This window comes from Silurus meridionalis, chromosome 26 (genome assembly GCF_014805685.1).
Source record: "Silurus meridionalis isolate SWU-2019-XX chromosome 26, ASM1480568v1, whole genome shotgun sequence".
NCBI lineage: Eukaryota > Metazoa > Chordata > Actinopteri > Siluriformes > Siluridae > Silurus > Silurus meridionalis.
Window position 1 is genome coordinate 2,513,169 of NC_060909.1, and position 27,401 is coordinate 2,540,569.

General features: G+C 41.1%; 1 protein-coding gene across 6 annotated transcripts; it reads left to right on the top strand.

The window, feature by feature from the left end:
• The first annotated feature begins 675 nt into the window (after positions 1-675).
• On the top strand, positions 676-25,021 carry znf280d (zinc finger protein 280D). 6 transcript variants are annotated; one of them, XR_006924545.1, is made up of 21 exons: positions 703-804; positions 1,427-1,542; positions 3,012-3,179; positions 4,144-4,379; positions 6,925-7,027; positions 7,624-7,890; positions 8,017-8,097; positions 8,180-8,262; positions 8,346-8,572; positions 13,811-13,968; positions 14,074-14,174; positions 14,251-14,397; positions 16,077-16,211; positions 18,563-18,765; positions 18,853-18,993; positions 19,080-19,142; positions 20,624-20,742; positions 20,826-20,913; positions 22,947-22,971; positions 23,076-23,119; positions 23,793-23,859. XR_006924545.1 is itself a non-coding variant. In XM_046840502.1 (21 exons), the coding sequence occupies exons 1-21, from the start codon at positions 740-742 to the stop codon at positions 24,307-24,309; spliced, it is 3,021 nt and encodes a 1,006-aa protein (XP_046696458.1). In that variant the 5' UTR covers positions 705-739; the 3' UTR covers positions 24,310-25,021. The 6 variants fall into 6 exon arrangements, 5 of the variants coding, with proteins under 5 accessions (XP_046696461.1, XP_046696458.1, XP_046696460.1 ...); XM_046840502.1 differs by having other exon boundaries at positions 705-804; positions 20,826-20,847; positions 23,793-25,021; XM_046840504.1 differs by having other exon boundaries at positions 706-804; positions 3,012-3,173; positions 20,826-20,847; positions 23,793-25,021.
• The last annotated feature ends 2,380 nt before the right edge of the window (positions 25,022-27,401 follow it).

Here is a 27,401-nt window from a genome sequence, read left to right on the forward strand (position 1 = left end):
ACAGATAATCTTGAGACAAAGGGATGTAAGACAGAGGGACAGAGAGACTTGAGACAGAGGGGTGTAAGACAGAGGAACAGAGAGACTTGAGACAGAGGGGTGTAAGACAGAGGAACAGAGAGACTCGAGGCAGAGGGATGTAAGACAAAGGGACAAAGAGACTTGAGACAGAGGGAAGTAAGACAGTGACAGAGAATCTTGAGACAGATGGACAGAGAGACTTGAGACAGAGGGATGTAAGACAGAGGGACAGAGAGACTCAAGGCAGAGGGATGTAAGACAAAGGGACAGAGAGACTTGAGGCAGAGGGATGTAAGACAGAGGGACAGAGAGACTTGAGATAGAGGGATGTAAGACAGGGACAGAGAGACTTGAGATAGAGGGATGTAAGACAGGGACAGAGAGACTTGAGATAGAGGGATGTAAGACAGGGACAGAGAAACTTGAGACAGAGGGAGGTAAGACAGAGGGACAGAGAGACTTGAGACAGAGGGATGTAAGACAGGGACAGAGAATCTTGAGACAGATGGATTTAAGACAAAGGGACAGAGAGACTTGAGACAGAGGGATGTAAGACAAATTGCTAGAGAGACTTGAGACAGATGGACATGGAGACTTGTAACAGAGAGACAGCGAGAGGGATCGTGCGCGCATGCGTGCGCATGTCTCGTCCGACTCAACAACAACAAAAAAAACGTCCTCCTCCTCCTGTGTTTCCCATCATGCACCGGGGCGGTTCATGCTAGCAGCTTTGCCCGGTTGCGCGCGAGCTCCGGTGTGCCCGTTAACCGGCGGGAGTGTCAGGTAAGCGCGCGTGCCTTCGCTGAACGCCAGTGAGTCGCGCTCCGTAGCGTCTACGACGCACGAGCGATTAGCCGCGGATCTTGTTGATGCTAGCCGACCCGGCTAGGGTTTTAGCTAGAAGTGATTCGCTAGCGATTGTTTTTTTTTTCTCCCACCCGTATTCCACCCTTCCCGCCTCCTTTCTTTTCTATTGGTTAGCTCCGACCTTGTGCTTCTCTGTCATTGGTTAATGTTCCTCGCAGTTGCTCGGGTAGCTGCTGATCAGCCAATCATCGTACGGGAGGCGGGGCCTTGTCTTAAAAACGGTAGGAAATGAACCTAAATAGCGGTTGTTAGCTGTGTAGCTTGTGTCCAGACGCAGCATTTGCTTTGTGTAGATGCAGTGAACCTTTTAAATCTTTTATAGATGATTATAATAGAACTGTCAGGCTGTCGCGAGACAATATTCTGTCTATCACCCAGCAATCCAAAGGAGCTGAGTATGGAGGAGAAGCGTTTTGTATCCAGAACCCCCCTTTTCAAACCCTGGTCCTTCTGGAGTGCAGTCTGTCCTGCAGAAATTAGTGTTTTCTCATCGTTCAAACCCCAATCAGCTTGTCATAAGATCTTCTCGGTGTTCCAGGGGCTGTATTGGAGCAGGGAAGTGTCTGAAATGTTCTGGAGCTGATCCAGGATCAGAGTTGGAACCTGGCTCCTCAATAAAGATCTCACTGACCCATCATCTTCCTCATTGTGATGGTAATAGTCAATGTTGCTGTCCATTTCTGACATTGCTTATTGCTGATTCTGCTCAATGAGGTCTATAGCGATCTAAAGATAACACCTAGGTGTCATGAAACCCATGAGATGTTATATGTATTAATAAAGACACCAATAATCTGCTTCATTAATAAGATTTATGTCAATCCTGTCGTTTTAATGATGTTACTGTCCACTGGCGTGGGCGAGATGGTTTCCGATTCCTGGTTTATTTTCTTCCTGGATCACTGGTACCCTGGAAATGCTTGTTGTAGGTGTTTTGAGGGTTCTTCCTCCTCATCTTTGTCTGGAGAACATTCCAGGAGGTTTGTGGTGCAGTGAAGATGACCTGTGTTGTGCTGCAGGTGTTCCTGTTAATGTGACAAGGGTTTGAGGATACATCTGTGATGATCGATCAGCTGTAATGATTGGTTCTCACAGGGGACAAGGAGACTTGAGGCAGCAGGATGTGAGACAGAGGGACAGCGAGACTTTAGGCAGCAGGATATGAGACAGAAGGTCTGAGAAACTTGAGACAGAGGGACAGAAACGTGAGGCAGCAAGATGTAAGAAAGAGAGACGAGATAGAAGGATGTAAGAAGGGTATACAGGAAGACTTGGTACACCAGGCTGTAAGACAGAGACACTTGGACGGTTCCTGGATTCGGGGTCCCTGGTACACTGTGCATGCTCTCTGTAGATGTTTCTTGAGGGTTCTTCCTCCTCAGTTTCCTCTGAAGAACATTTCAGTAGGTTCATGGTGCAGTGTAGCTGACCTGTATGCGCATAAAGTAATGTATTGTGCGGCAGGTGTTCCTATTAAAGTGACATGGGAGTGAGGAGACACCTGTGGTGAAATTTTCACTTCTCACTTGAATTACGAGACCCAAACCTGTTCCAGCAGGACAGTGCCCCTGTGTATGAAGCCAGCTGTATGAAGATATGTTGGAGTGGAAGATCTCCTGCTTTAGAGCTATAAACCCCATTGATCAATGGAAGTAAACATCCCAGGCTTCCTCACCTACATTAATACCTGACTTTACTAACACCCTTGTGTTTCTGGATGAGAACAAATTTCCACAAAATCGAGTGGAACATCTTCCCAGAAGAGCGGCGGTTTATTATCTATTGAAACTATGGAAACTAAATGTGGAATGGGATGTTCATTAAGAAGCACACAGCATTCTCGTGGTCAGGTGTCCACAAACCTTTCAGCTCTAATCAGACTGCAGTCAAGCCTGCTGCAGAGGAACCTTGTGTGTGTGTGTGTGTGTGTGTGTGTGTGTGTGTGTGTACATTTATAAGTGACCATATTAGAAACAATTGAGAACTTAAGGATGACCAAAGTCGGTGGTTAAGCCAAATTATCTGTAGGAATGAACGAAAGAACCTGCTCCAGACGCCGAAGACGGTTGAACAAACGTCGTCTGAAGTTCAGCCATATTGACAGTCGGGGATTTGCATTCCAGGTCCGACCATGTCTGAGCTGTTTATGGAATGTGAGGAGGAGGAGTTGGAGCCATGGCAGAGAGCGATCCCAGAAATCAGTCTGATCGACGACGATGACGACGACGAACCGATATTCGTAGGCGAAATCTGCAGCTCCAAGCCGACTCCTATCGTCAGGACGGGTACGGGTATGGACACGGCCTTCAGACTTTGGTTGAAGTTGAGGATTTTGTTTCTTCTGCATTCGTTCCTTTTGTATTTATTTGTACTTTGAAATTATTAAGTAACAGGCATTTAACCACGTATCAGCCAGAGATCAGTAGACAGCTGACAGAGCGTAGACAATTAGTGACTCAGTTAGTTCACACCAAACGTAAAAACAGGAAACAGACTGCTTCCGGTTGCTATAGGAATGAGCTGGCTGAAAGTGAAGAGTTACCCTGAATAAAAGCAAACAACCAAACGGATTATTCATTATGTGGTTATAACAAACCGAAGGGAAAAGATAAGCTGATTTGTGACAGACGCAGAAAGAGTCCAAATAAGATACCGCAAGATGCGGTACAGAGATAGATGAGATGTGAGACCCAAAAAAAACCCCTCTGGTTTAGTGAGACAAAAGACATCAAACAGAGCAGAGATGTGACAATTGGATTGGCAGAGGGAGAGTGAGATGTAAGAAAGATGGGCATCGAAACCTGGTGGGGGTGCGGTGGGGGTTTGGGGTCGTAGGGAAATTTGAGATCCGAGATCGCAAGACAAGGAGACATAAAACAGGTGGACTTGGGACAAAATATAAATAGCCATTCGCTTGTAAATACATAAAGTGAAATGTTTAACCTTGTACACTGTCATAAATATTTGGACAGTGGCCCAGCGTTCTGTCGTTTCGTCTCGATAGACTTTTTTGATGTTACGATGACGAGATCGATACAAAGAAATTGTGAACGTAAAATGTTTGTTAAATTATACGTGTTCTACCCCCAGACCTATCTCCATTTCTTTAGACTCCTGGGTAGGCTAGGCCATGTCTCGATTTACGATATTTCCATAACGCAGCTAAAAAACGTGTAGTCTTTCGGGCTACCGATTTGCAAATTCAACAATTCAGCTCCATACTTTCTTATGCACTTGTATTCGATTGATGCTCAGGTGTTGGCTACCAGCGTAATCAACCAAACGTCACATTCCAACGGGTCACCGCACAGACCTCACCCCAAAAGACGGGTCCGGCTCAGATCAACTCTGCCAAACAGTCTCCTCAACTCCCCCTCCGAGGTTCATCACAGCCAGTCTTCATCCCAGTCAGCACCCACACGGCACCGCTGCAGCCTGGACCCAGATTAATGAACACTGTTTCTCCTCAGCCCATCATCATCAACAATCAGGTACAGGCACTATAACGTCCACTGGTTTATGTCCTATAGTTATTTGTAGATCACGAGGATCAGGACGGTGGTTACCTACAATACGTATGCAATAGGGCACTTCAGAACATCGTGACCCCCGATATAGCACTCAGGCCATGGTATCTCCATCCCCTGTGTTCCTACTCCCATCTCAGTGCCTCATTCAATTCCCATTTCACGTCTTGCTTCCTGAACCCTGTGTTATAACTCGATCACAATCCGCCACGTTACTGCCCAATTCACTCAATTCATATGTTGCCACTTGATCACACCTTCCATGTTGCTTTTCGATCCCCATGCCACACTGCAGCCGTCCATGCTTCCACCTGTTCCCTCTGAGCCACTTCCAGGGTTCCGACACCTTTTGGAAAAGTATGAAAAGGTATGGAATTTGATTTGAGTGATTTCCAGGTCTGGATTAGTATGGGGAGGAGAGGACAGAACACTGAGTATTGAAAAATATTTGTTTTTCCATACTATTGGCCTATTCCGTTTTTTTTTTAATATAAAATGAAGAGTTTGTAAAATATATATATATATATATATATATATAATTATATTTTTTTTATAAAAAGAAGGCTTCGTCTACATTAATCCGGATATATGTGAAAACGTCATACCCCGTGTTGATAATCTTGATGTTTCCTACCACGTGAGACGTCTGGAGTTCTTCTACAAAGCTTTAGAGGTTGTGCTTTTAGACAGACATATTCATCTTGTCCTATTTTTTTTGCCCTGGTGTGAGAAACCAGTTGCAGCCAGACAGTGATGCAAGTCTTCACCTAGACGTCTATTTAAAAATCCCAATGTGTTATTTGGTGTATCTTTAAGAACAAGACATGTCACCAGCTTTCACAAAAATGGTGAAGATAATTTTTGAAAATATAACTTTCTGGAAAAACCACGCTCCCAGCATTCTTTCCGAAGAGGACGAAGTCCGCAGGAGACAAATCTGGCGAGTAGGAAGGTTTAGCAATTAGCAGATGCACAGCTCCCGATGTACATAGCGCAATGTCTTTTTGCACACCGACTTTTGGAAGTCGGTGCTCCCTGTGACTGTGTGTGCATCATTGTGCTGCCATCTGTTGGTGTGTTACAAAACTAGTTTTAATGTTTTCATACCACCTTGTGTATATATATATACAGTATATCACAAAAGTGAGTACACCCTCAGTGAACATGTCAAAACTGTGTCCAAAGAATCAATATTTTGTGTGAACACCATTGTTATGCAGCACTGCATTAATTCTCCTGGGCATGGAATTCACCAGAGCTGCACAGGTTGTTGCTGGGATCCTCTTCCACTCCTCCATAATGACATCACGTGGCTGCTGGATGCCCAGCAACAGGTCTGGAGACATACATGGCCACTCCATTTTCTTCACCTTCAGCAAGGGAGTTGTTATCTTGGTGGTGTGTTTGGGGTCTTTATCATGTTGGAAAACTGTCGTTCAGCCCAGTTTCTGAAGGAAAGGCATCTTTTTCTACTTTAGAATGTTTCCCTCAATGAACCGAAGCTCCCCAGAACCAGCAGCACTCATGCAGCCCCTGACCATGATGCTACCACCACCATGCTTGAATGTTGGAAAGACAATTTTTTTGTACTTCTCACCAGGATGTCGCCACACATGCTGGAACACCATCTTAGTCTCATCAGACTACAGGACATGGTTCCAGTAATTCATGCTCTTGGACAGGTCGTCTTCAGCAAACTGTTTGAAGAATTTCTTGTGAGCAGCTTCAGAAGAGGCTTCCTTCTGGGATGATGGCAATGCAAACTGACTTGTTGCATTGTGTGGTGTATGGTCTGATCACTGACAAGCTTCTGCAAGAACCTTCTGCGAGACCTTCTGAGAACCAGTCACAGACAGACAGTGATGCAAGTCTTCACCTAGACGTCTATATAAAAATCTCAAATATGTGTTACACGTTGCCAGATTTTTTTCACAAAAACAGTGAAGATAATGGTTGAAAATAGAACTTTCTGGATTTTATTCCAATCTGCTTGCTTATACAAAGATGGTGTCCGAGTTCCCTCGAACCTGCCAGGTCAGTAGAGGGTCAATCAGATCCATCGTGGTTTTGATACTCCAGCACTCCTAGAGGTTTAGCAAGACTTGGACTTGAGCACTGTTTGGACCCAGGCGCTATGTGTCGCTGGAGTTGTTAAAACGATTGCTTATAGTGCATGTATGTCACATTTCATTCAAGTTCTCGTTAATCTCCTCCAATTTTATTTCATCTGAAGTTTGTTTTAGGGCTAAGCATTGTTCTTTCAGTCGTGGGAGGGGGTCAGTGGAAATCTACCCGACCACCAGAATTCCAAACCAAATCCCCACAGTGACATGAAGCACAATTTCAGCATTAATCTATTGTTTCAAATTGCACATGATGGAAAGTTCTGGTGATCTGACATGATCTGACACGGTTTGAACCTCATGACCTCAGATGTTGACACGGTGTTGAACCTTGTTGGGCGTGTGTGTGTGTGTGTGTGTGCGTGTGTGTGTTCTATTTGTTCCAGGGTTATATAGTGGCATCCCCACAAAACTTCAATAATAACTCATCGTTCATCACGCCCGTGGGCTCTCAGTATCCACAGGGGACATCGTTCACAGTTGTGCCAGGTATGCAGCGCCTCTGGATGTCCGCTTTAACGATCAGCTTTTAATAGGGGTGTGACGGTAAACAAAATTCCTGGTTCGCTACGGTTAGGGGGAAGAAATGCAAAATGTAAAATTGCTTGTCATTTTTTAATTAACATTTGTAAACATCAACGGGTACAATTAAAAAATATAAATAATATAATTATATATAAATTATTAAAAATATAAAAAAATATAAAAGAAAATAAAAAAATAAGATAAAATATTTTCTAATATTAAAAAAAAACATATATATATATAGTATTAAAAAACCACTTAAATAGAGTAATCAGTTAAATTGGCACAAATTAAATTGATTCAATAAAATTTAGTAAAATCAAATTATTAATACTCCGGGCATTGTTGTGTATGATTTCATGTTTAATAATAGTAAAAGAAAGTGACACTGTGCTCGAAGTGCAATTCAGAGACTAAACAAACTAGCGGTCCGTCACCTAATATGTTCCTGAAGGAACTTTTGATTTGAACTGTGCACCTTAAAAATGCACCTCACTTTATTTCTGTATTGTTTTGCTTTCTGAATGAACTCCGTGACGTAACGTGTATGTTTTGCAAAGATATAGCAGGTCAGCCGATGGCACCGCAGGCTGCCGCACCGCCTAAACCGGTGCCAGGTGTCATCCACCGTCCCCAAGTGCAGTTAATCCAAAACAACGTAGTGACCCTGTCGAACGTCCAGGGTCCTGCTGACATCTCCTCCAACCAGTCCCACTTCAGTGCCAGCCCACGCTCTATCCAGCACAGCCCTCAAAGCAAATCCGGCTCCGTGAGCTCTTCCAAACACGTCCCACCTACTCTACAAGCTGTGAACAACCGCGGTGTGTGTATGTGCACCTCATAGATCCTATGCGCTTTATTATACTTATTCTTTTTAATCGACTCTTTCCTCCCTCTCTCTCTCTCTCTCTCTCTCTCTCTCTCTCTGATCCTCTTACATCGTTGCCTCTCAGATAACGGAAAAATGAAACGTAGCACCCTGACTCACCCCGAGTCGAACCACGGCACTTCGAAAAGAACCAAAATCGACATGGGTTCGTGTTCATTCTTCGGCTTTGACAGTTTTTAACCACGTGTTCTGCCAATGATTTGATTCAGCAACTTTGTTTGCAACAGAAAACGAGAGTCCCTTGGCTAGGAAGTGTCCCAAATGCCACATTCACTTCAACCTGATAGAGCCACTGAAAACTCACATGCAGGTGAGTCATTGCTTTACCCTTTGCTATCTTGGAGAAAAGGAACCTTTGGAATCTCTAGTTGATGTTTCTAATGCGTGTTTCAGATCTGCTGCCCGAACTCGCTGGACGCCATCCTTCCTTCGACCTCGAAGACGGACCGAGCCGCGTTGCCGGTGCGGTTGTATGAAGCGGAGCGAGGGAAGCTCATCATGCTGGTGTCGGAGTTCTACTACGGGAAATGCGAGGGCGATCAGTCTGCCTCTCGCGAGCAAAAGTCTCACACGACGTTCAAGTGCAACAGCTGTTTAAAAATCCTCAAGAACAACATCAGGTAGGTGGAGTAAAAAAAAATATAAAAAGTTTTAAAGCGATTTTAATACACACACTATATATGGACAAAAGTATTGGGACACCTGACTTTTCCAGCCATATCTTGTTCCTTCCACAAACTGTTACCACAATTATATAGGATGGATGCTGCAGCATGAAATCTTCCTCACTTGATCCCACACCTGTTCCAGCATGACACAATGAAGAATGGCTTTACATGGGTTGGAAGATCTTGAGTAGCTTCCTATAGAGCTCCAACTTGATTAAACAATACATGCACTCCACGCCTCCTCCCCTCACCTACATCAGTACCTGACTTGTGGCTGAATAAGAAAATCACTCCAAAATCTAGTGGAAACATCTTCTCAGAAGAGTAGAGGTTATTAAGTTTATACTTGATACATGCACATTACAGCACAGTGTAATTCTTTCTTCGCATATCCTGACGATGTTAGGAAGTTGGGGTCAGAGCGCAGGGTCAGCCCCATGATGGAGAGCTGGGAGCTCAGTGCTACCAGCTCTGAGGTCATAATTTCAAATCCCAACACCACCAATCTGCCAGTGCTGGGCCCTTGAGCAAGACCCTTAATTCACTTTGGATAAGGCCGTCTGCCAAATACCATAAATGTAAATGAAACAAGACATAGAGTCAAGGGCCTTGCTCAAGGGCCCCAAAAGAAAGCAGCTTGGTGATACTGGGACTTGAACCCCTGACATTTAAAACAGTAACCCAGAGACTTAACCACTGGTAATAATAATAAGGGCTGCAACTAAGGGTTTTTTTGATAATCGATTAATCGGACGATTTTTTTTGTATGTTTATTCGATTAATCGTATTTAAAATATATTTAAATAAGCTGTTTTGCTCAGTTTAACTATATAGAACCCTAATTTGTGGTATTTATGTATAAAAGTGTCGTTTAAAAGGCCCCATATTGAGTTTAACTACCTTTAATTTAGACATTTTAAAGATTATAGCAGCTGCTAGTTGAGGAGCATATGGAGGATTTCTCCTTTCAACAAATTCACTCATGCTGGTTGTTTCATGAAAGGTGTAAATTGTGTAAATCAACATTTGTATTGTTTTTAATGATAATCGCAGAAGGCAAATTAACAGCCATGCTTAAAAAAATAGATATTTTGTACACTTGGGAAGACATCAGCATCTAGAATAGAAACATTTTGTATTATAATTAAATGGTATATGCATATATTAATTATACAAACATTAAAAACAACTATTTGAACATAGTAAAGAGGTAGTAAACCTCATTTGAAATCATGAAACGGAGAAAAGCAGTAAAAACTAACAGGCTTGCTAAAAAATAAATTAATAAATAAAAAATAATAATTGGTGTGCAAATGCATAATCATTCACTAAAAACCACAACAGTGACTACAAATGTGATCGTTTACTGCTGCTGTTATTTGCTGCTTTTAGATTGTGTTTGTTCGCACCATTTTAATTGAATCCATCACTATGTCGCGACAGAACAGATTCAGTGCGACTTTCCAGAAGTTACAGTTTACACAATAGCACTTCATTAAGCTACACCATTTTCACATGATGAGAATTATACAGTTTCTGCTCATCGTGCTGATGTTTCGCCTTCATCCGTGACGCCAGTGTGTTTTTTTTTTTCCAGCCCTAATATTATTTTATTTAGTGGTGCCTTTCAATGCACTCAAGGACACTGTACAATTGAGTGCTAATCATAAAAATCAAGACAACAATACATCAAACAACAGAAGAATCAGAAAAAAAGCCTAAAACAAATGAGTTTTAAAACATGATAATGGAGGAGGTTCTAGTGAATATCGGGCAGCTGAGTTCTGGACCAACTAAAGTTTATAAAGGAGTTTGTGTGATAACCCAAACAGAAGAGATTTACAATAATCAATGCGTGAGGTGACTAGAGCATGAACAAGAATAGCTGTGGAATTGGAAGTGAGGAACCGACGAAGATGGCTGATGTTTCGTAGATAGAAGTATGCAATCCGAGTAATATTGTTCACGTTTTTCGAAAGACAAAATACTTTCAAAAATGACTCTTAACCTATGAAGATTAAGAGATTATAGAATTAGCAATACCACCTGAAAAACCATTGAATTTTGACCAATTGGATTGAGTGCCAACAAGAAGAACCTCTGTTTTGTCAATATTTAGCTTGAGACTTTTGCATGAAAACCAGGATTTGATATCTTCTAACAATATATAAAAGGAAAGGAAAGAAAAGTAGAATTTTGCTTGGAGGACACGTAGAGCTGGGTGTTGTCTGCGTAGCAATAAAAACTAATGCCATATTTCCTAAAAATATAAGTAAATGAAAAATAAAAGAGGGCCCAAAACATAGCTCTGAGGAATACCAGCGGTAACAGATGAGGAATATTCTGTGAAGTTGGATCATGAGCAACTACCTCCCCTTATTCTAAGAGCAAATGAGGAAAGTGTGGGATGGGATGCTTAAAAAGCACAGAATTCTATGATCCAAGTCCACAAACTTTTGTTCGTATTGTGTATTTGTAAGCACAAAGCCCTGAGGTCTGCACATTCGCCTTGTGCTGAATAAATGTGTTCCATTACACCTCTGATCGCTTAATACTGAGCAGGTTAGTAGTATATTTTTCTTTTGGTATGTGCTATAATGTATATAATGTATTATAACATTAAGCAGAGGCAGGAAGTAAAGGAAAGGAATGACTGAGTGGAAGAGAGGTACTACAGCCTCCATCACAGCTTTGCCCCCTTGTAGATGGATGAGACATTATCAGCCCTCACGCTCTCCCCTGGGTCCCGAAATGAATAATGGTCGGTGGTTTCGGCCGGTGCAAGAAGCATCGGTGTGATTAAATAACTTCACTGTGCCACGGCACGAGAAAAGCCTCGCTAAGCTCCTTTTAATGGGGAGACGTGTTTGCCGAGTACCCCAAGTTCCGGCACCCGGGGTCACGGTTTGCTCTCTGTTAGGGGAGCTGAGGTAGCAGAACATGACGTCTGAAAAATAGGCTGTTGTACATCAGGGCAAGATGGCAAGCAGAAAGAGAGGGGGCTCGAGGAGCAGCTCATCATTAAGCGAAACCGAGAAAGAAAAAGAAAAAAAAAAAGCCTGGCGTAATTGGCGATATTATAATGGCTATTATGCATGCTTAGAAAGTGAGGCGTGAGGAGAATGAGTGCTAATTTATCTTTCGGAAAACCTTTGGGAGTCCAAATAGTGCTTTGATGCACATACAGGCCACATGGTGGTTTTTTTTTTGCCTTTTTTCGACTTTTGTAATTCGGTTTGTTATATTTAACAGTGCGTGGCCTTTATTCCCAAATGGCTGTGACGGCCAGTCGACTCCTGCTGTTCGCTCTATTTGTAGCAGCTTTTGTTCTGTTGGACGTATTTGATTTATAGAAGATGAAGTTAGGTGTCTTTAAGGGTTTTTTTTTTTATGTTTTTATGTTTAAAATGATCTGTAGTATCTCGTCTCGTGTAAATAGGGCACACGATTTCGAAGATTCGACGTTTGGTAATTCTCAGGCTGCCGCGTGTCTATTTTAAGCGGCTCTTCTTTTTGTTTCGCTTTTTTTGCGGAGGAAAAGAAAGCTCATGTTTTGAAAGAGGCAAGCGCTTTGTTGCGGTTTACCTGTGTGAACTGCGCTCATCTGCATCGCACTGATTTCCGCTCAAATCAAAGCCTCTCCTGTCTGGGTTTCGCCCACAGCGGCGGGGTTTAACACTCACACCGGCATTAACATCACGCAGAGCGTGCGTTTGTTCCTGATGCTTTTCTCTTGTAATAGGGGGTTTCTCCACCAACTTTAATGCTTTTCCATTTCTCTCTCTTTTTTTTTAATTTTTTTTATTTTATTCCTGCTTTCTACAGAAGTCCTAAGAGGCCATGCATATTAATGTTTTCGTCGTTCTCGCTTTCACGTGATCATGACTTGGTTTTCTCGTTTTTTTATTTTTTTTTTACATTTTATTTTTAATATATTTTTTACTCATATAATATTATTTGATAACCAGCTAAAATGTCCCTTAGTTATTAATAGTTGATTGCCGGAACTATCGGCTATCAGCAAACATCCACTCAAAATGTTCCTCCAGTCCGCTGTCACTACGAGAGCGGCCTCTAGAGGGGATTCACTGACACCACGTGCTGTTTATTTTTACACGCGAGATTGCAAGCTGCACTGAGAGTGCTACATTACAGTGGAACCTCGGGTTACGAACGCCCCGGCATACGTATAATTCAGGTTACGAATCGCAGTTCATCAAAATTTTTGCCCCTGGTTACGAACAAAATTTCGGGATATGAACGTTGCTCACCAAAAAATCACAGGCAAGTCGGTTCTTTTCTTATCGCCACCCACGCTCTATCTACGTGTATCGGGATACGAACTTTTTAGGTTGCGAATAAAGTACCGGAACCAATTAAATTCGTAACCCGAGGTTCCACTGTATATTCATAATTTATTCATTGAATTGAATTTATTAATGAATATATTCATATTTACTTTCTTTAGCAAATTTTAATTATTAGTTAGATTCACCCAACCAAATGCAGAAGTAAATGATTAGATTTTAATAGCAATAAATATAAAAAAGTAAATTCCCATTCTGATAGTAATAACACTCTTTTAATCGGCGATATCGCTTGAAAAGTAAAGCTCATTTATCTGCATGGAGCAGAACAAAATAATAAACTAATCTAGCATTAGGAGGCGTAATAAATAAATACATTTAAAATCATAATGATTTATAATCATAATAATCTCCACAATAATACTAGGGTTCTAGAGGCAGCATCATCGCAGTATCATGGATGATCACATTTGCTTTTAATATGATCAGGGACTCACTTAAACTAAAATAGCTCTCTCTCTGTCAGCGATTGCGGACTTACACAGTTGTCGCGGTTTTTACAGTAAAAGCGAATGCGATCATTCATGGCGCTGCCTCTAGAACATGCCGAATACACAGAAAAATTAACTACTGATGACGAGAAAACAACTCGAGTCGAGATCATGAGAGAAAACCAGAAAGAAAAAAAAATTATAATGTATAGCCTCTTAGGACTTCCGTAGCTTTCTTTATGAATCCTGTATTTTCTCTGTATTTGCTTCTGTCGTCTCGTCATATTCGGATTTTTAGTAATTTTTTTATTTCCTGTCTCCCTCTCTCTCCCCGCCTCCCCCACCACTGATTCTTCCTGATTATGTTTTTGCAATTCAATTCACACTGACAGGTTTATGAACCACATGAAGCATCACTTGGAGCTGGAGAAGCAGAACAGTGAGAGCTGGGAAAGTCACACTACATGCCAGCACTGTTACCGGCAGTATTCCACGCCGTTCCAGCTGCAGTGCCACATAGAAAGCGCCCACAGCCCATACGAGTCCACCAGTACGCCGACACGAACCACCAGAGTCAGCCAATAGTCTTGATTTTCCACGGTGTGGTATTTGCAGAGATGTCGTTTCACCCTGTTCTGTTTGTATTCCGTTTCAGCTAATTGCAAGATTTGTGAACTGGCCTTTGAGACCGAACAAGTGCTGTTGGAACACATGAAGGACAATCACAAACCAGGAGAGATGCCGTACGGCTGTCAGGTACCTCTCATCTGCGCTGCAATGTTTCTCCCAGAATCAAATCCTGTTTGTCTCACCGCTACATTTCTGCTCACAGGTCTGCAACTACAGATCGTCGTTCTTCTCGGATGTAGAGAACCATTTCCGCAGCGTCCATGAAAACACTAAAGACCTCCTCTGTCCGTTCTGCCTTAAAGTCCTGCGCAGTGCACACATGTACATGCAGCATTACATGAAACACCAGGTGTGGAAGCTTCGCGGTTTTCCATTTTATTAAATTGGCAGCATTTTGAACATGCAGGTCCAGTCTCTTACTGAGCCTGCTAGAAGTGTAGCAACAGTCTTTTATCGGTTTTTGAGACATGTTCCTTTTGTTTCTATGCAACAAACTCGGTAAAAGGCAATAATTGGAGCGAGGATGAGTGGAAGAAAGTTCTATGGAGTACAGATCTGTTGTTTGTGGCTCTAGAAAAGCTTGTGTAAGATGGAGATTAGATGAGATGTGATCAGACTCCTTCACCTCCACAATCACACATGGAGGTGGAAGCTTAATGGTTTGGGGTTGTTTTGGAGCACTGAACGTTGGAGACTTATTCCGGAAAATGAAAGGAATCCCGAACCAGCATGGCTCCCATTCCATCTTCAACTCACATCATGCAATTCCATCTAACTGGAACCGCCTTCATCATATTACAAGGCGAGCCGAAACTACGTTATTTAGAGAGCAAACGATCGTCTGGAGTGATTTCTATCATGGAATGACCTGCTCAGTCACAAAACCTAAATCCTGTTGAACTGCTCTGGGATGAATTGATTGGGAATGATGAATTTGGCAAATTTTACAAGAGGCACGGCAGAGAATTTCAGCTGAATGTTTGAGAGATGCTGAGAGTGTGTAAAGCTGTTCTTCATGCTGATGGAGGATTTTTCAATGAGAATAAAATGGAACATCTGGACATGTGTGCACGTGTGTGTGTGTGTGTGTATGTAGGTATATAAATATCATATCAAATCTTCATGCTGTAACATTACCGACTGTGTCGCATAGAAACCAAAGGAACATGCATGTGTCTCTCAAAAACCATAAAAGACTCCTGGATTTTGTCTGCATAGAATCAGATAAAACATATGTGGATGAAAACGTGTAAATAATAATAAAGAGCTGACAAACGAAGCAATCCGTCTCCCACAAAATTTAACACCTGCCTTTCTATCGTACTAATTTGCACACGTAATCAGCATCCGTGAGGCGACTTTCAGGCTCATCAAACCGCACAGATTTGCATGGAGAGCACCCTGAGAGTATTTTTGTACTCCAAGGTAGAAAATCTTTTCTTTGTATATTCATTAAGGCGAGCGTGCAAACACAGACAGGACGTTTTATTTTGCTCACGCGACCGACACGAATCCTCCGTAAACCCTGCTTGTAAATCGGCTGGGAAATCGGTCCGCCGTCGTCACGCGTTATGTTCAATCCGATGTTTCTAGGAGTCGGATTTGTAGGTCAGGCTCAGAGAGTTTAGGTGGTGGAAGCTCTCGTTTTCGTCTCTGGGTCCGGCGGCTCGAGGCTGCACACATCCGAAGTCAGCAAAATTGTGGAAGTCGCCCTGTTGGTTCTCTCTCAGAGCTTGGATTGATTCGGTTGTCTGTCGAACACCTTGGTGCAATACATAACCGTCTGACAGTGGAGCCTACTTTTTATTACCAGCCTTTAGAGGGTTTTTTCTGTCCTCCTTTAAAAAAGACAAAGCGGGAGAGAAAATACACATCGTCTCTCAAATCCAGGAAAAAATAAATATAGTTGTACCTCATCAGGTCACCAGGTTAAACGTGTTTTGTTTAATTGGATTTTTTTAATGCAAATGATTATAGGTGTGAGTGAAAATGTGCTTATATTCCCAATTTGTGCTCCTTATTTTGCAGAAAAAAGGAATCCAGCGCTGTGGAAAGTGCAGGTTGAATTTTCTTACCTACAAGGAAAAAGTGGAGCACAAAGCGCTTCATCATCGGACTTATAAAAAACCGAAAAGCCTTGAAGGTCTTCCTCCAGGAACAAAGGTTTGTGACACGTCACATTGCAATAATGATACAACAGAAGCCTGCGATAGGAATGTGAACCAGATTCGGATCTCTCAGGAACTTTTCTCATGGTGATTTGGGATGGTGGTGCTGCCGTTACCGAAATCAATCACAGTGCATAGCAGTTTGCATTTTTATTGTCTATGTATGTGTGTATATATATATATATATATATATATATATATATATATATATATATATCATATATACTAGGGGTGTAACTGTTTTTTTTTTTACAGTAACGGTACACAAAATTCACGATTTTGTACGTACTTTTACTATTTCATATCAATTTCGGTATGTTAGGGGGAAGAAACGCAAATAAAATTGCTTGACTTTTTTAATTTTTTATTAACGTTGTGTATTGTTATAACCAATTGTGAACATCAACAGTTTACATTTTTCTCAAACAATTGCAAATAAAATGCCTGCTTGGTTAAAAAATTATATATATATATATATATATATATATATATATATATATATATATAAAATATAATAAATCAAATTAATGCAACCCACTTTTATTAAATTGATTAAATTGAGTAATTGATTAAATTGAGTAATTTATTAAATTGAGTAATTTATTAAATTACTACTCCTACTCCTCCTTCCTTTAAAAAGCAGAAGCGTGTGGATGAAGGTCCGTAGTAAGGGCTGGTGGGAGCGGGTTGTATTGCTGGAATTTAGTCACCTGGAATGGAACCGAAACTTTCGCATGAGTTGCAGTTATCACACGTTTGTGTGGCCTGATGGAGGGATTTATGGCCCCACTAGAAAAGACAGTAAAAAAAATCCAATTCCCTTAATTATGCGCTTGTTTTATACAAACTGGGAAGCTGTGCCGTGTTTTGGCAAATCAATTCGGTGTTAACAAGAGCACAGTAAAAAAGGTTTGTGTATATCTTCTGCAGGTAATCGATTTAAAATGTTTACATGGCAGAATTTTGTTCAGTTTATAGAAATGTTTATCCCACTCCTCTCAAACCAATTACAGTTTCATTTGTTTTGAGGCATTTTTATTCCAATTCTTTTTCTTTCGGCTTCTTCCTTTAGGGGGCGCCACAGTGGATCATCCATCTCCATACCCCTATGTTCTCTACATCTGCCTCTTTTAACACAACTACCTGCATGTCTTCCCTCACCACATCCATAAACCTCCTCTTTGGTCTTCCTTCTTCCTGGTGGCTCCATCCTCCAGCATTCTCCTACTGATATACCCCATGTCCCTCCCCTGCACATGTCCAAACCATCTCACCTCCCTCACTCTGTCTCCAAAACGTCCTACATCTGCTGTTCCTCTAATAAACTCGTTTTTAATCCTGTCCGTCGTCGTCACTCCCAACGAAAACCTCAACATCTTGCATTTTTATTCCAATTAAGGTGCTGATTTGGAGTATTTTCATTCGGATTAGACCTATTAACACTGAGGCGGAGACTAAACTAGCTTGCGGTCCTGCATTTAATACATTCTTGAGGGAACTCTGGTTTGAACTGTGTTCCGCATGTAAAAAACGTTCGCTACAAAAGCATGCAGGGTTACACCCCTAATACACACTCACCAGCTGCTTTAATAGGAACGCCTTTATGTGAGATTATCCAATCGGCCAATGATATGACTGCGTGCATTAAATCACGCCGATAAACACGTCAATGTTCATATCAGACTTGTAAAACAAAGTGTGATCTATGTGACTTTAAGCGAGACATGCTTGTTGGTACCAGATGGGCTGGTTTGAGTAATTCTTAAAGAGAAACTGGTAATCTCCTGGGATTTTACACACAGTCCCCAGACTCTACGCAGAATGTTGTGAGAAAGAAAACATGCATATGCAGGCTCTGGGTTGAGCTTATTGAAGAAAAAAAATATATATATATATTTCTTCGCACTTTTCTTCATGGCAGGTGTAAAGTACAAATGGCCCTGTTTTATTTTATTTGTTGTAATAGAACTGTTATGTGTCACAGGCTTGTATTGCCAAAGGATTTTCACAGTTTATGATTTAACTATTATTTCTAACGTTATTTAATAAGCATACCCCAATATGTCGCATATTATTTATATATATAAAGTGTTATTCTACTTTTATTATTATCGTTATTATTATTATTATTATTATTATTATTACATTGTGTATGGAAGGAAAATTCCTAAAAGCACGGATCTGGGTTTATATATATATATATATATATGAAAAAAGGGGAAAAAATTAAATTTCCCAGTGAATTAACAGCTACAGCTTCATTTAACTTTTTATTAATTGTATTGTTACTGCTGTAATAAAAAAATAAAAATCCTTTCACTTTATTATTGTTTTTTTTCTCCCCAGGTGACAATTCGAGCTTCGCTCAGTGGAGGATCTACGATGTGTCCCTCCGCTCCTGGCAAGTCGTACGTCAACCTCGTCCCCACGAGCCCAGATACGGTCAAACCCACCACTCACAAGTCCTACTACAACGTAGGGAAGATGAAGACGAACCAGAGCAATAAGAACCGCACGTCTTTTCCCAACACCGAGCTCAAAGGACTGAAGTGAGTCCGTAGCTGCTTACAGACCTGCAGATATTTTTTTCAATATTAAAATTAGAAAACATGCATAAATAATCTCTCTCTCCACAGGCTTCTACCAGGAGTGCACAAATGCATCGAGTGTCAAAATGAGGTTACAGAACCGTACAGTCATTACCCCATATCACTAAAGTGTTTTGTATGCAAGTATCGGACGAGCTGCCAGAAGGCTTTCAGAAGACATCGGTTGAGGTAAAAACGGGACGTGTTCCAATTCCATTTCAAATCTATTAACGATTGATAGTGTCCAGATGATTCGTTATACTTTTCTTCTTAAGGTTTCACAGCAGCTCTTCGAAACTGCGACTGAACAAAGTGACCAGACCTCTGCGTGGTGTACGGTAAGTTTCAGTCTGGAAAGTAGGAAGGAAGGAGGGATGGATGGGGGAAAAAAAAGAAGGAATGAAGAAAGGAAAAGAAGGAGGGATGGAAAGCAAGAGAAGGTTGGGAGGAAGGAAAGATGGAGAAAATTAAGGACAGAAAGACAAAAGGCAGGCTCTAATGGAGGAATGGAAGGAAAAAATTAAAAAAGAAAGAAGGAAAGAATCAAGGATGGAAGGAAGAAGAATGAAAGGAAATAAAGAAGGAAAACAAGGATTAGACCAAGTAATAAAAGAAGGAAGGAAATGAAGGAAGGAAAGAAAAATAATGGAAGTAAAGAAGGATGTAAGGAAGGAAAGAAAAATGAAGGAAGATTAGGAGAATGGATTAAAACTAAAGAAAGAAGGAAGGATGGATGGAAAGAAAGAAAGAGAGTGGAAGGAAGGAAAGAGAACGATGGAAGGAAGGAAAAAGCAAAGAATTGAAGCAAGGAAAGAAAGAATGAAGGAAGTTAAAAAAAAGAATGATGGAAAGAAAAATTAAGGAAGATTAGGAGAATGGATTAAAACTAAACGAAGGATGGAAGGAAGGAAAGTGAGAAGGGTGGAAGGAAGGAAAGAGAACGATGGAGGGAAGAAAAGAAGCATAGAAGGAAAGAGGGAAAGGAAGGAAGAAAAGAGGGAAAGAAAAAAATAAAGGAGAAGGATTAAAAGAAAAGAAGGATGGAAGGATGGAAAGACAGAAGGATAGAAAGAAAAAAACAAACAGGCTTCTACTTGTCACATGTACATCACAATGAAATTTTTTCCTCGTATATCCCAGTGCGCAGTGTAAACCATGTTACAGTGCATCATAATTCTGCAACAGCCCGGGTTAAGGGCCTCGCTCAGGGGCCCAACAGTGGCAGCTGGCCGGTGGTGGGACTTGAACCCCCGACCCTCTGAGCAGTAACTAGCTGAGGCTCTGGCACTAATCTGAATAACTTTAACACATTGGATTAGTTTGAATAGATGTGTCTTCCAGGAAGCAGATCATAGCCTCCATTCTCCTGGGTTGGTAGCTGTTCCATCATCTGGTTGAGCTGGAGGATGTAAACTGGCCATGAATTAATTTCAGGAGGGGATTTGGAGAGAAAGGAGATGTGTTAACACAATAACGTTATCTACAAAGCCATTATAGCTTTATAATTTCAGCACACATTAGTTTTAGGATGTTCTCGTTTCACCGGGATTTCGATGAAGAAACCTGAATGAAGCTATAAATCTAAAGCTGGAATGGACCGCATGGGTGAAGTGGAGATCTTGCTTCAGCCTTCATTTTACACTTTACAGGAAGAGGTTCTTTAGCAAATATTAATAGCACACGCCAGTCATTCTGAAACCAGAGTTTGGCAGAAAACGGCCTAAAAAAAACACGCTCATGTGGTCACAATTCGTTGGCAGTATTTTGTGCTCGTCATGGAAAGAAAAAAAAAAAAGTGTAACGATGATGTGATTTCCAGGAGTCTGACTCTTGTCTGTTTGAACTGCGAGTTCCTGGCCGACGCATCTGACGCCAACCGGATGTGTGAGCACCTGATCAGCAGACCCAATCACAGCTGCCAGGTCATTTTAGAGACAGGTAATACTCAATCTTTCACACGCTTTCTGCGTTTATACAATTCTCCGCTCGGACCTTGTGTGATTCTCTTGTACGCTTTGCAGATGCGGATGTGACGGCGGAGAGGTGAGCAGCTCGGGGCTTCTGACGCCGTTTCGTGCCGACTTCATCAAGGCTTTAATTCACTTAGCAGTAATAATTCTAGCTATTCATTTTTTTTTTTTTTTTAACATTTAAATCCTCTAAGCCTTGATGCACTTTAGGGACTAAAGTATTAGGAGGCCTGGCTTTTCCAGCCATACGTGGTTCTTCCTCAAACTGTCTCCACAAACTTGGACTCACACAATTGTATTCACTTAAATTAGGAGACCAAATTCTGGTACAGTAGTCCACAAACACAGCTCCATGAAGATATGGTCTGAAGTGGAAGATCTACTATAGAGCTCTAAACTCAATCCTGTTGAACAATGTGAACAGTGACTGCACTCCAGGACCTCCTCACCTAAATCAGTTCCTGACATTACTAACACCCTCATGTCTCCAAACAAGCACAAATCTCCAAAAATCTACATCTTTCCAGAAGAATAGAGGTTCTTATAAGAGCAAATGGAGATTCAATGTGGCATGGGATGTTTAAAAAATAATAATACACAGTATAGTGTATTTGTCTTTGGAGACTCATATCGGATCGACGCAACTTTACATGTAAATATTCAGTCAATCCAAGATTTTTTACTACATCAGGAATCTCCATAACTGAGGCAGATGCGATTCGTGTCCCGATCCATCGGCAAAGATAAGATTCATTACAGATACATCTGAAGCAGCGTCCGATACGATACAATTCACCCCCGTTACGATGCTCTGCAATTCAATATACAACAAATCCTCAATTTATTAAAGTGACAGTAAAGACAGATGAAATTTCTCCAGACTTTTTTTCCTCTACTGTCTCACGATGCATCGTGATACAAATGTGCACTTCTTTTATTTTATTATTATTTGAATTTTTTTATTTATTTATTTTACATGCTGTTTGAGACACACCTACTTCACACTCTTAGAGATCAGGCTTTTGAACGTGAAGTTTCTAACTAATTTTTAACTTCTCATATTGTACTCTTGTTAAAAATAATATTAATGACATAAAGCATTGTGATAAAATATATAATACTATAATATATAATCTAACAATATTTAATAGTTACAATTTTTCTATCGTAGTAGGAATAAGTAGTAGGTCTATCGTGTGTGTGTGTGTGTGTGTGTGTGTGTGTGTGTGTGTGTGTGTGTGTCTGCTTTGAATCATTTGTACAGTGTCATTAAGCAGGGTTGGAGCTCAGGGGAAAAATCTGTCTCTGTATGTTGTGGATTTTATTTAGATTTCTCTTGATTGTAATTGACCAGCTTCCTATTGTTGCTCAGGATTGTTAAACGTTACCTTCGAGGATTCTACCGTTCCATCACTCGGCTCTCAGCGGAGCTCCATGATGTATTGGGAGACGGTGACACCAGACGTCTGGTGCTTTTGTTAAACGTACAGGGCAGAGCAGTAAGGGACAAAAATAGAGACACTGATTCACCTCTACTGATTGAGACGAATGGGCCCTTTGTGATGAAATACGTGTGCAACTGGCAACCCGGTGACCCTGAGATTTCTCAGCGAACGCCATTCTTGTTGAAAAATCTGCGCTAATTTCATTAGACTCATTTGCTAAGCGAAGCGCCGGAGAACGCGGTGTAAATTAGGAGCGCGCTCCGGCCTTAATTAACGCAAAGAGAAGAAAGGGATGTAACTGATGTGCAGCGGTGAGAAAAGTCCTCGAGAGTCACGGTGAAGTATTGCAGGCTCGAGGTGTAAGAAAACGCACACTGCTTCCTTTTTTTTTATCCCACAAAATCGTACGCTCCCCAGGAGAGTCTTTCAGGAATCCGCCAGAGAGCTATTGTTCTGTTCTTCGGAATCTTAAAATAGATGTGCGTTCTCCGATTTCTTTATACGCTTCATCTGTTCGCACTGTGAATGCTGAGTGGTTGGTTGCCATTAGCGATCTTTTAATTGGTGGTGCGGGCGTGGCTTATTTAATTAATTAACTTGAGATCGATGTAATCAACTGTGAAATCAATTTTGTTTCATTTTTAAGTACTTGCTTTTAATTAATTGTGTGTGTGTGTGTGTGTGTGTGTGTGTGTGTGTGTGTGTGTGTGTGTGTGTGTTTATGTAGGTCAGCACTTTCTGACACTGATAAGGTGAGTGAAAATGTTCCATAGTAGTTTCCATTTTACGCATCACCCTCATCAGATTTCCGATTTCTTTGTATTATTTTTATTTATTGAATCATTTTTCCTAATAGGTCGAACCCCAAAGTCCAAAAGCAGAAGTGAGCAGTTCTGACAGGTCAGGCTTTATTTTATTTTTTTTTAATGTGTATATATACAGGACCTGTGAAAAGGTTGGAAACCCCTTGGACTTTTATGTTTTTTGTTTTTTTGAGACACATGCAGGTTCTTTGGTTTCTGTGCTCTAAATTAGGTCATGTAACAGTATGAAGTGTCCAGAAATGACCAGAATTTATTTCCAAAATTCTTTGCTGTGGCTCCTGTAGAACTTGCTAAAGATGTTTTTCACTAGTTGAAGGTTTCTGGTCATCCCAGAGCAGTTCAACAGGATTTAGGTGCAGTGACTGGGCAGGTCATTCCATTCACTTTTCTGGAACAAGTCTCCAACCTTCAGTGCTTCAAAAACATCCCAAACCATTGGTGTGTGTGGGGGTGAAGGAGTCTGATCACATCTTCTCATCTGATCTCCATCTTACACAAGTTCTTCTGTTAGAGACAAAAATGTCACAGTTGGACTCATTTGGCTTCCAGTCATTCCCTGTCCAATTCTTGTGTTTTTTCCGAGTTTGTTGCATAGAAACTCAAGGAATGTGGACGTGTCTCAAAAAGCAGATGATACTAGATGTTTCCACACCTTCGACAGGAACTGCATTACTATACATTTTCTGTTCATCCACACAGATTCTTTTACACTCATATATCTGGTCAATGTTTCTTTTTTTTATACCCAGTTCTGTTGAAACCAAAGTTCCTTCTTCACAAGCCTCCTCCATGGAACCAGGTTTGAACGAAGAGGACTCCCTGAGCATCGGAAGCGTGTGGAGCGAAGGACGTGTACCCGAGCCGGATCAGAACCAGGTCGCGCCTCAAACCGTCCACCGAGAACCCATAGCCGATACGGAGCAGCCCCGAAGCTCCGAGCCTACAGCCGAGAACGGCTCTGCGAGGACAGAACCCGAGAACGGCTCTGCGAGGACAGAACCCGAGAACGGCTCTGCGAGGACAGAACCCGAGAACGCTGACGCTCCGGTCGAGTCCTGCATCCCGACGGAAAACGGATGCACCGTGAGCGCGGACGACTTCCTGAACAAAGGCGATGAAGCGGAGTCGGTCAGCGTGCACACGCTCCTCGAGCCTCTCACTCCCTCCAAGGTCCTCGAAAGCGACCAAGCCGAAAACGGACCGGAACCGAAAAACTGTAAACGAGACGTGGAGGAGGACAACACCTCAGGCCTGATCAGCACCTAGAAGACCTTCGCTTTCCAGTAGCATAGGACAGGAACGCCTCCATTTTTACTGAAACAGATGTTTTTTTTAATCTGACTATAAAACGTACTTTTACAATCGTTACATCACGTGATCCAGAGCATTCTTCAGTTCGGAAAAAAAAGTGAAACTTCAATCGAGGAAACTCAATTACGTGAGTGTCCTTTTAAAAAAAAAAAAAAAAAAAAAGGGTTTGCCTTTTATAAAGAATCATTGCCCATTTCAGGAGCAAACTCCAAGACTGTGAAATGACCTGCAATCAGCATTGGGTTTTTTATAATAATAATAATAATAATAATAATAATATTTCCCTGTTACACACCAGGAACCTCAAAGACTTTCAGGAAGACCAGATCTTGGTCTTGGTGTCTGATAAATACAACGGATCTCCGGGGGGGGGGTTTAAGAAAAGAAAGAGAGTTTTATTGTTTTCAGTGTAAAACACTTTGATATACTTCTTTTAAATAGGAAAAGGAGGTTCTATGAGTATCAGTGACACTGTTCTAGTTATTCACGCTGGACACACAGGCTCAGAGGTAAGACTCCATCCAATGTCTTCACTCTAATTACAACCAATAAAAATGAACTTTTTTCCTTTTACTCTCTTTTACTCCATGCCTTGCATCACCGTGCTGCTCCAGGGGTTCTGAAAAATGTAAAAAGAAAATAAAAAAAATCCAAATTTTAGTCTTCACTTTTCTGTTCTCAGTTTTACATCAATTTTATCGTCATAAAAAAAAGTTGTTCTTTCTTTCCTGCATCTAAATATAATTCTGAGTACAAATGAGACCAACAGCCAATCAGCTTTCTGCTCTCTTCCCCCCCCCTTCCCCTCTCTCTCTCTCTCTCTTCCTCTCTCTTTCTCTTTCTCTCTCTCTCTCTCTCTCTCTCTCTCTTTTCCTCTCTCACTCTCTTTCTTTCTCTCTTTTCCTCTCTCTCTCTCTCTTTCTCTCTCTCTTTTCCTCTCTCTTTCTCTCTCTCTCTTTCTTTCTTTTCCTCTCTCTTCCTCTCTCTCTTTATCTCTCTCTCTCTCTCTCTCTCTCTCTCTCTCTCTCTCTCTCTCTCTCTCTATATATATATATATCTTTTCCTCTCTCTCTCTTTGTCTTTTTCTCTCTTCCTCTCTTTCTCTCTATTTTTATTTCTCTTTCTCTCTCTCTCTCTGTGTGTGTGTGTGTGTGTGTGTGTGTGTGTGTTTTTTATGTCATGATAAAAGCTCTTACATTTCGTTCTTAAAAAGATGTGAAACCTGCTGAAACCCTGTGTTTGTTTCCTCCGTCGAGATCGTTTCTTTTTTTGATCTGAAATCCTTCAGGTTTCGATGCAAACCTGCGATCACGATCCAGCTGTTCGTCCACGATTTGAAAACGATCCAAGCGAACGGTTGGTTTGATTGTAACATCACTTATGAGCACAAATGACCGGGTTCATGCGACTTTCAGTTATTTATTTATTTAGTTACATTTCATGACCCTCTGTTCCACTTCCATTTTATTTGTCTCTCTGGAGCATTAAAGTAGATGTTTATCAACCAGTGGTGGACATTCAGGAAGTAAATGTAATTCATTACTGTAATTAAGAAGCTTTTCCACGTATCTGTACTTTACTGAAGTGTTTCCATTTGGGGAGATTTTTACTGTAACTTCACTACATTTCAAAGTGAAATATTTGACTTTTTACTCAACTACATTTTGCCAAATCAGTCGTATCTTTTTATTTATAAGGATAAAAATTTAACTGTTGAAACACGCAGCGATCCACCAATCAGGATCGAGCGCTCGCTTTGTTTAGAACTCGTTTTGATCACCGCTTAGTGTATCTACTGATCACCAACATACAGTTCAGCATCAGTTCAACAGACCATTTAAAGAGGAATACATGATGATACATCTTTCCATCCATCCATCCTACTTTCTTTCTAGGATTTCTTTTTACTTAAGTGAAAGTTGAAATGGACACTTTTACTGGAGGAATATTTTATCACGTGGATCTACTTTAACTCAACTACATGCTTTGCGTACTTCATCCACCACTGATCGCAAGATGCAAACTGTACGCAATTAAATGTTTCAGATCTGAACTTTACCTTCACCTAAAGCCCATGAGCACTAATCTGATTTGACTTTACATGCAAACTCAGTGTGTTAAAACACATCAGCATCAAGATTTACATTTCTCTGCTGGAACACGTGTGTGTGTGTGTGTGTGTGTGTGTGTGTGTGTGTGTGTGTGTGTGTGTGTGTGTGTGTGTGTGTGTGTGTGTGTGTGTGTATTATTACAGCCAGTGAAATGTGGGTCTCTGGTTGCTCCTTCTTTCTATTCACAGTAAAGTCATCCAGGACTTCACACTTTTTTAGAGTAAATCAGGCTGTTTGCTGCATACCAGGTTTTCTCTCTGAGCCCTGGCATAGAAGCCTGAATCTCGCCTGAATCTCTAAATCTACGTAGCCTTACAGCCTGTTATTGACTATTTGGGGGAGAAAAAAAGGCAGATGAATGACCCTGTTTTTCTACATGTTCTTTCTTTTTTTTTTTCCAGCCAAAATCCAGTGGTTTTGTGAAAGCATTGGGCCCATGAGACTTCAAAATCAAAACCACTATATAACAAAATATATGTAAAAAAAAAAAAATAAATAAAAATAAGAATAAATAAAAGGTTTAGATTTTTTCCCCCTTTATACTTGGGATTTCTGATGCACTGGTGCCCTCTAGCGGTGATGTTTAGAATTCACCAGGGAGTATTTTGTTGTAAAGACTGCCGTCTTGTGGTTTTATTTGGAAGTGCAACCTAGTGTAGCTTTTATTACTTTTGTTTAGGTTACCCTTGTACGAACAGTGTCTGTCTGTCTGTCTATCTATCAATCAATCAATCAAATATTGGGACACATGACCTTCCCAGCCAAATGTGGTTCTGTTACCAAAAAAATATTTCGACATTCACTGTTCAAACACTTAGTGAATGAGATTAGATTTTGTGCTCGAAAAGAAACCATTACTTTGGAAGAAGAACGAGCAGAAGAGCCCTACTTGGGCCAAAAAATCGCAAGGAATGGACAATGTTAGATGTAGAGAGG

Bases quoted from the DNA above. Each gene is read 5' to 3' on its own strand.
- znf280d (XM_046840502.1), top strand. From the start codon at position 740: ATGCTAGCAGCTTTGCCCGGTTGCGCGCGAGCTCCGGTGTGCCCGTTA. The intron at 13,969-14,073 runs GTACGCCGACAC...ATTCCGTTTCAG, and splicing joins CAGCCCATACGAGTCCACCA to CTAATTGCAAGATTTGTGAA. The intron at 18,766-18,852 runs GTGAGTCCGTAG...CTCTCTCCACAG, and splicing joins ACCGAGCTCAAAGGACTGAA to GCTTCTACCAGGAGTGCACA.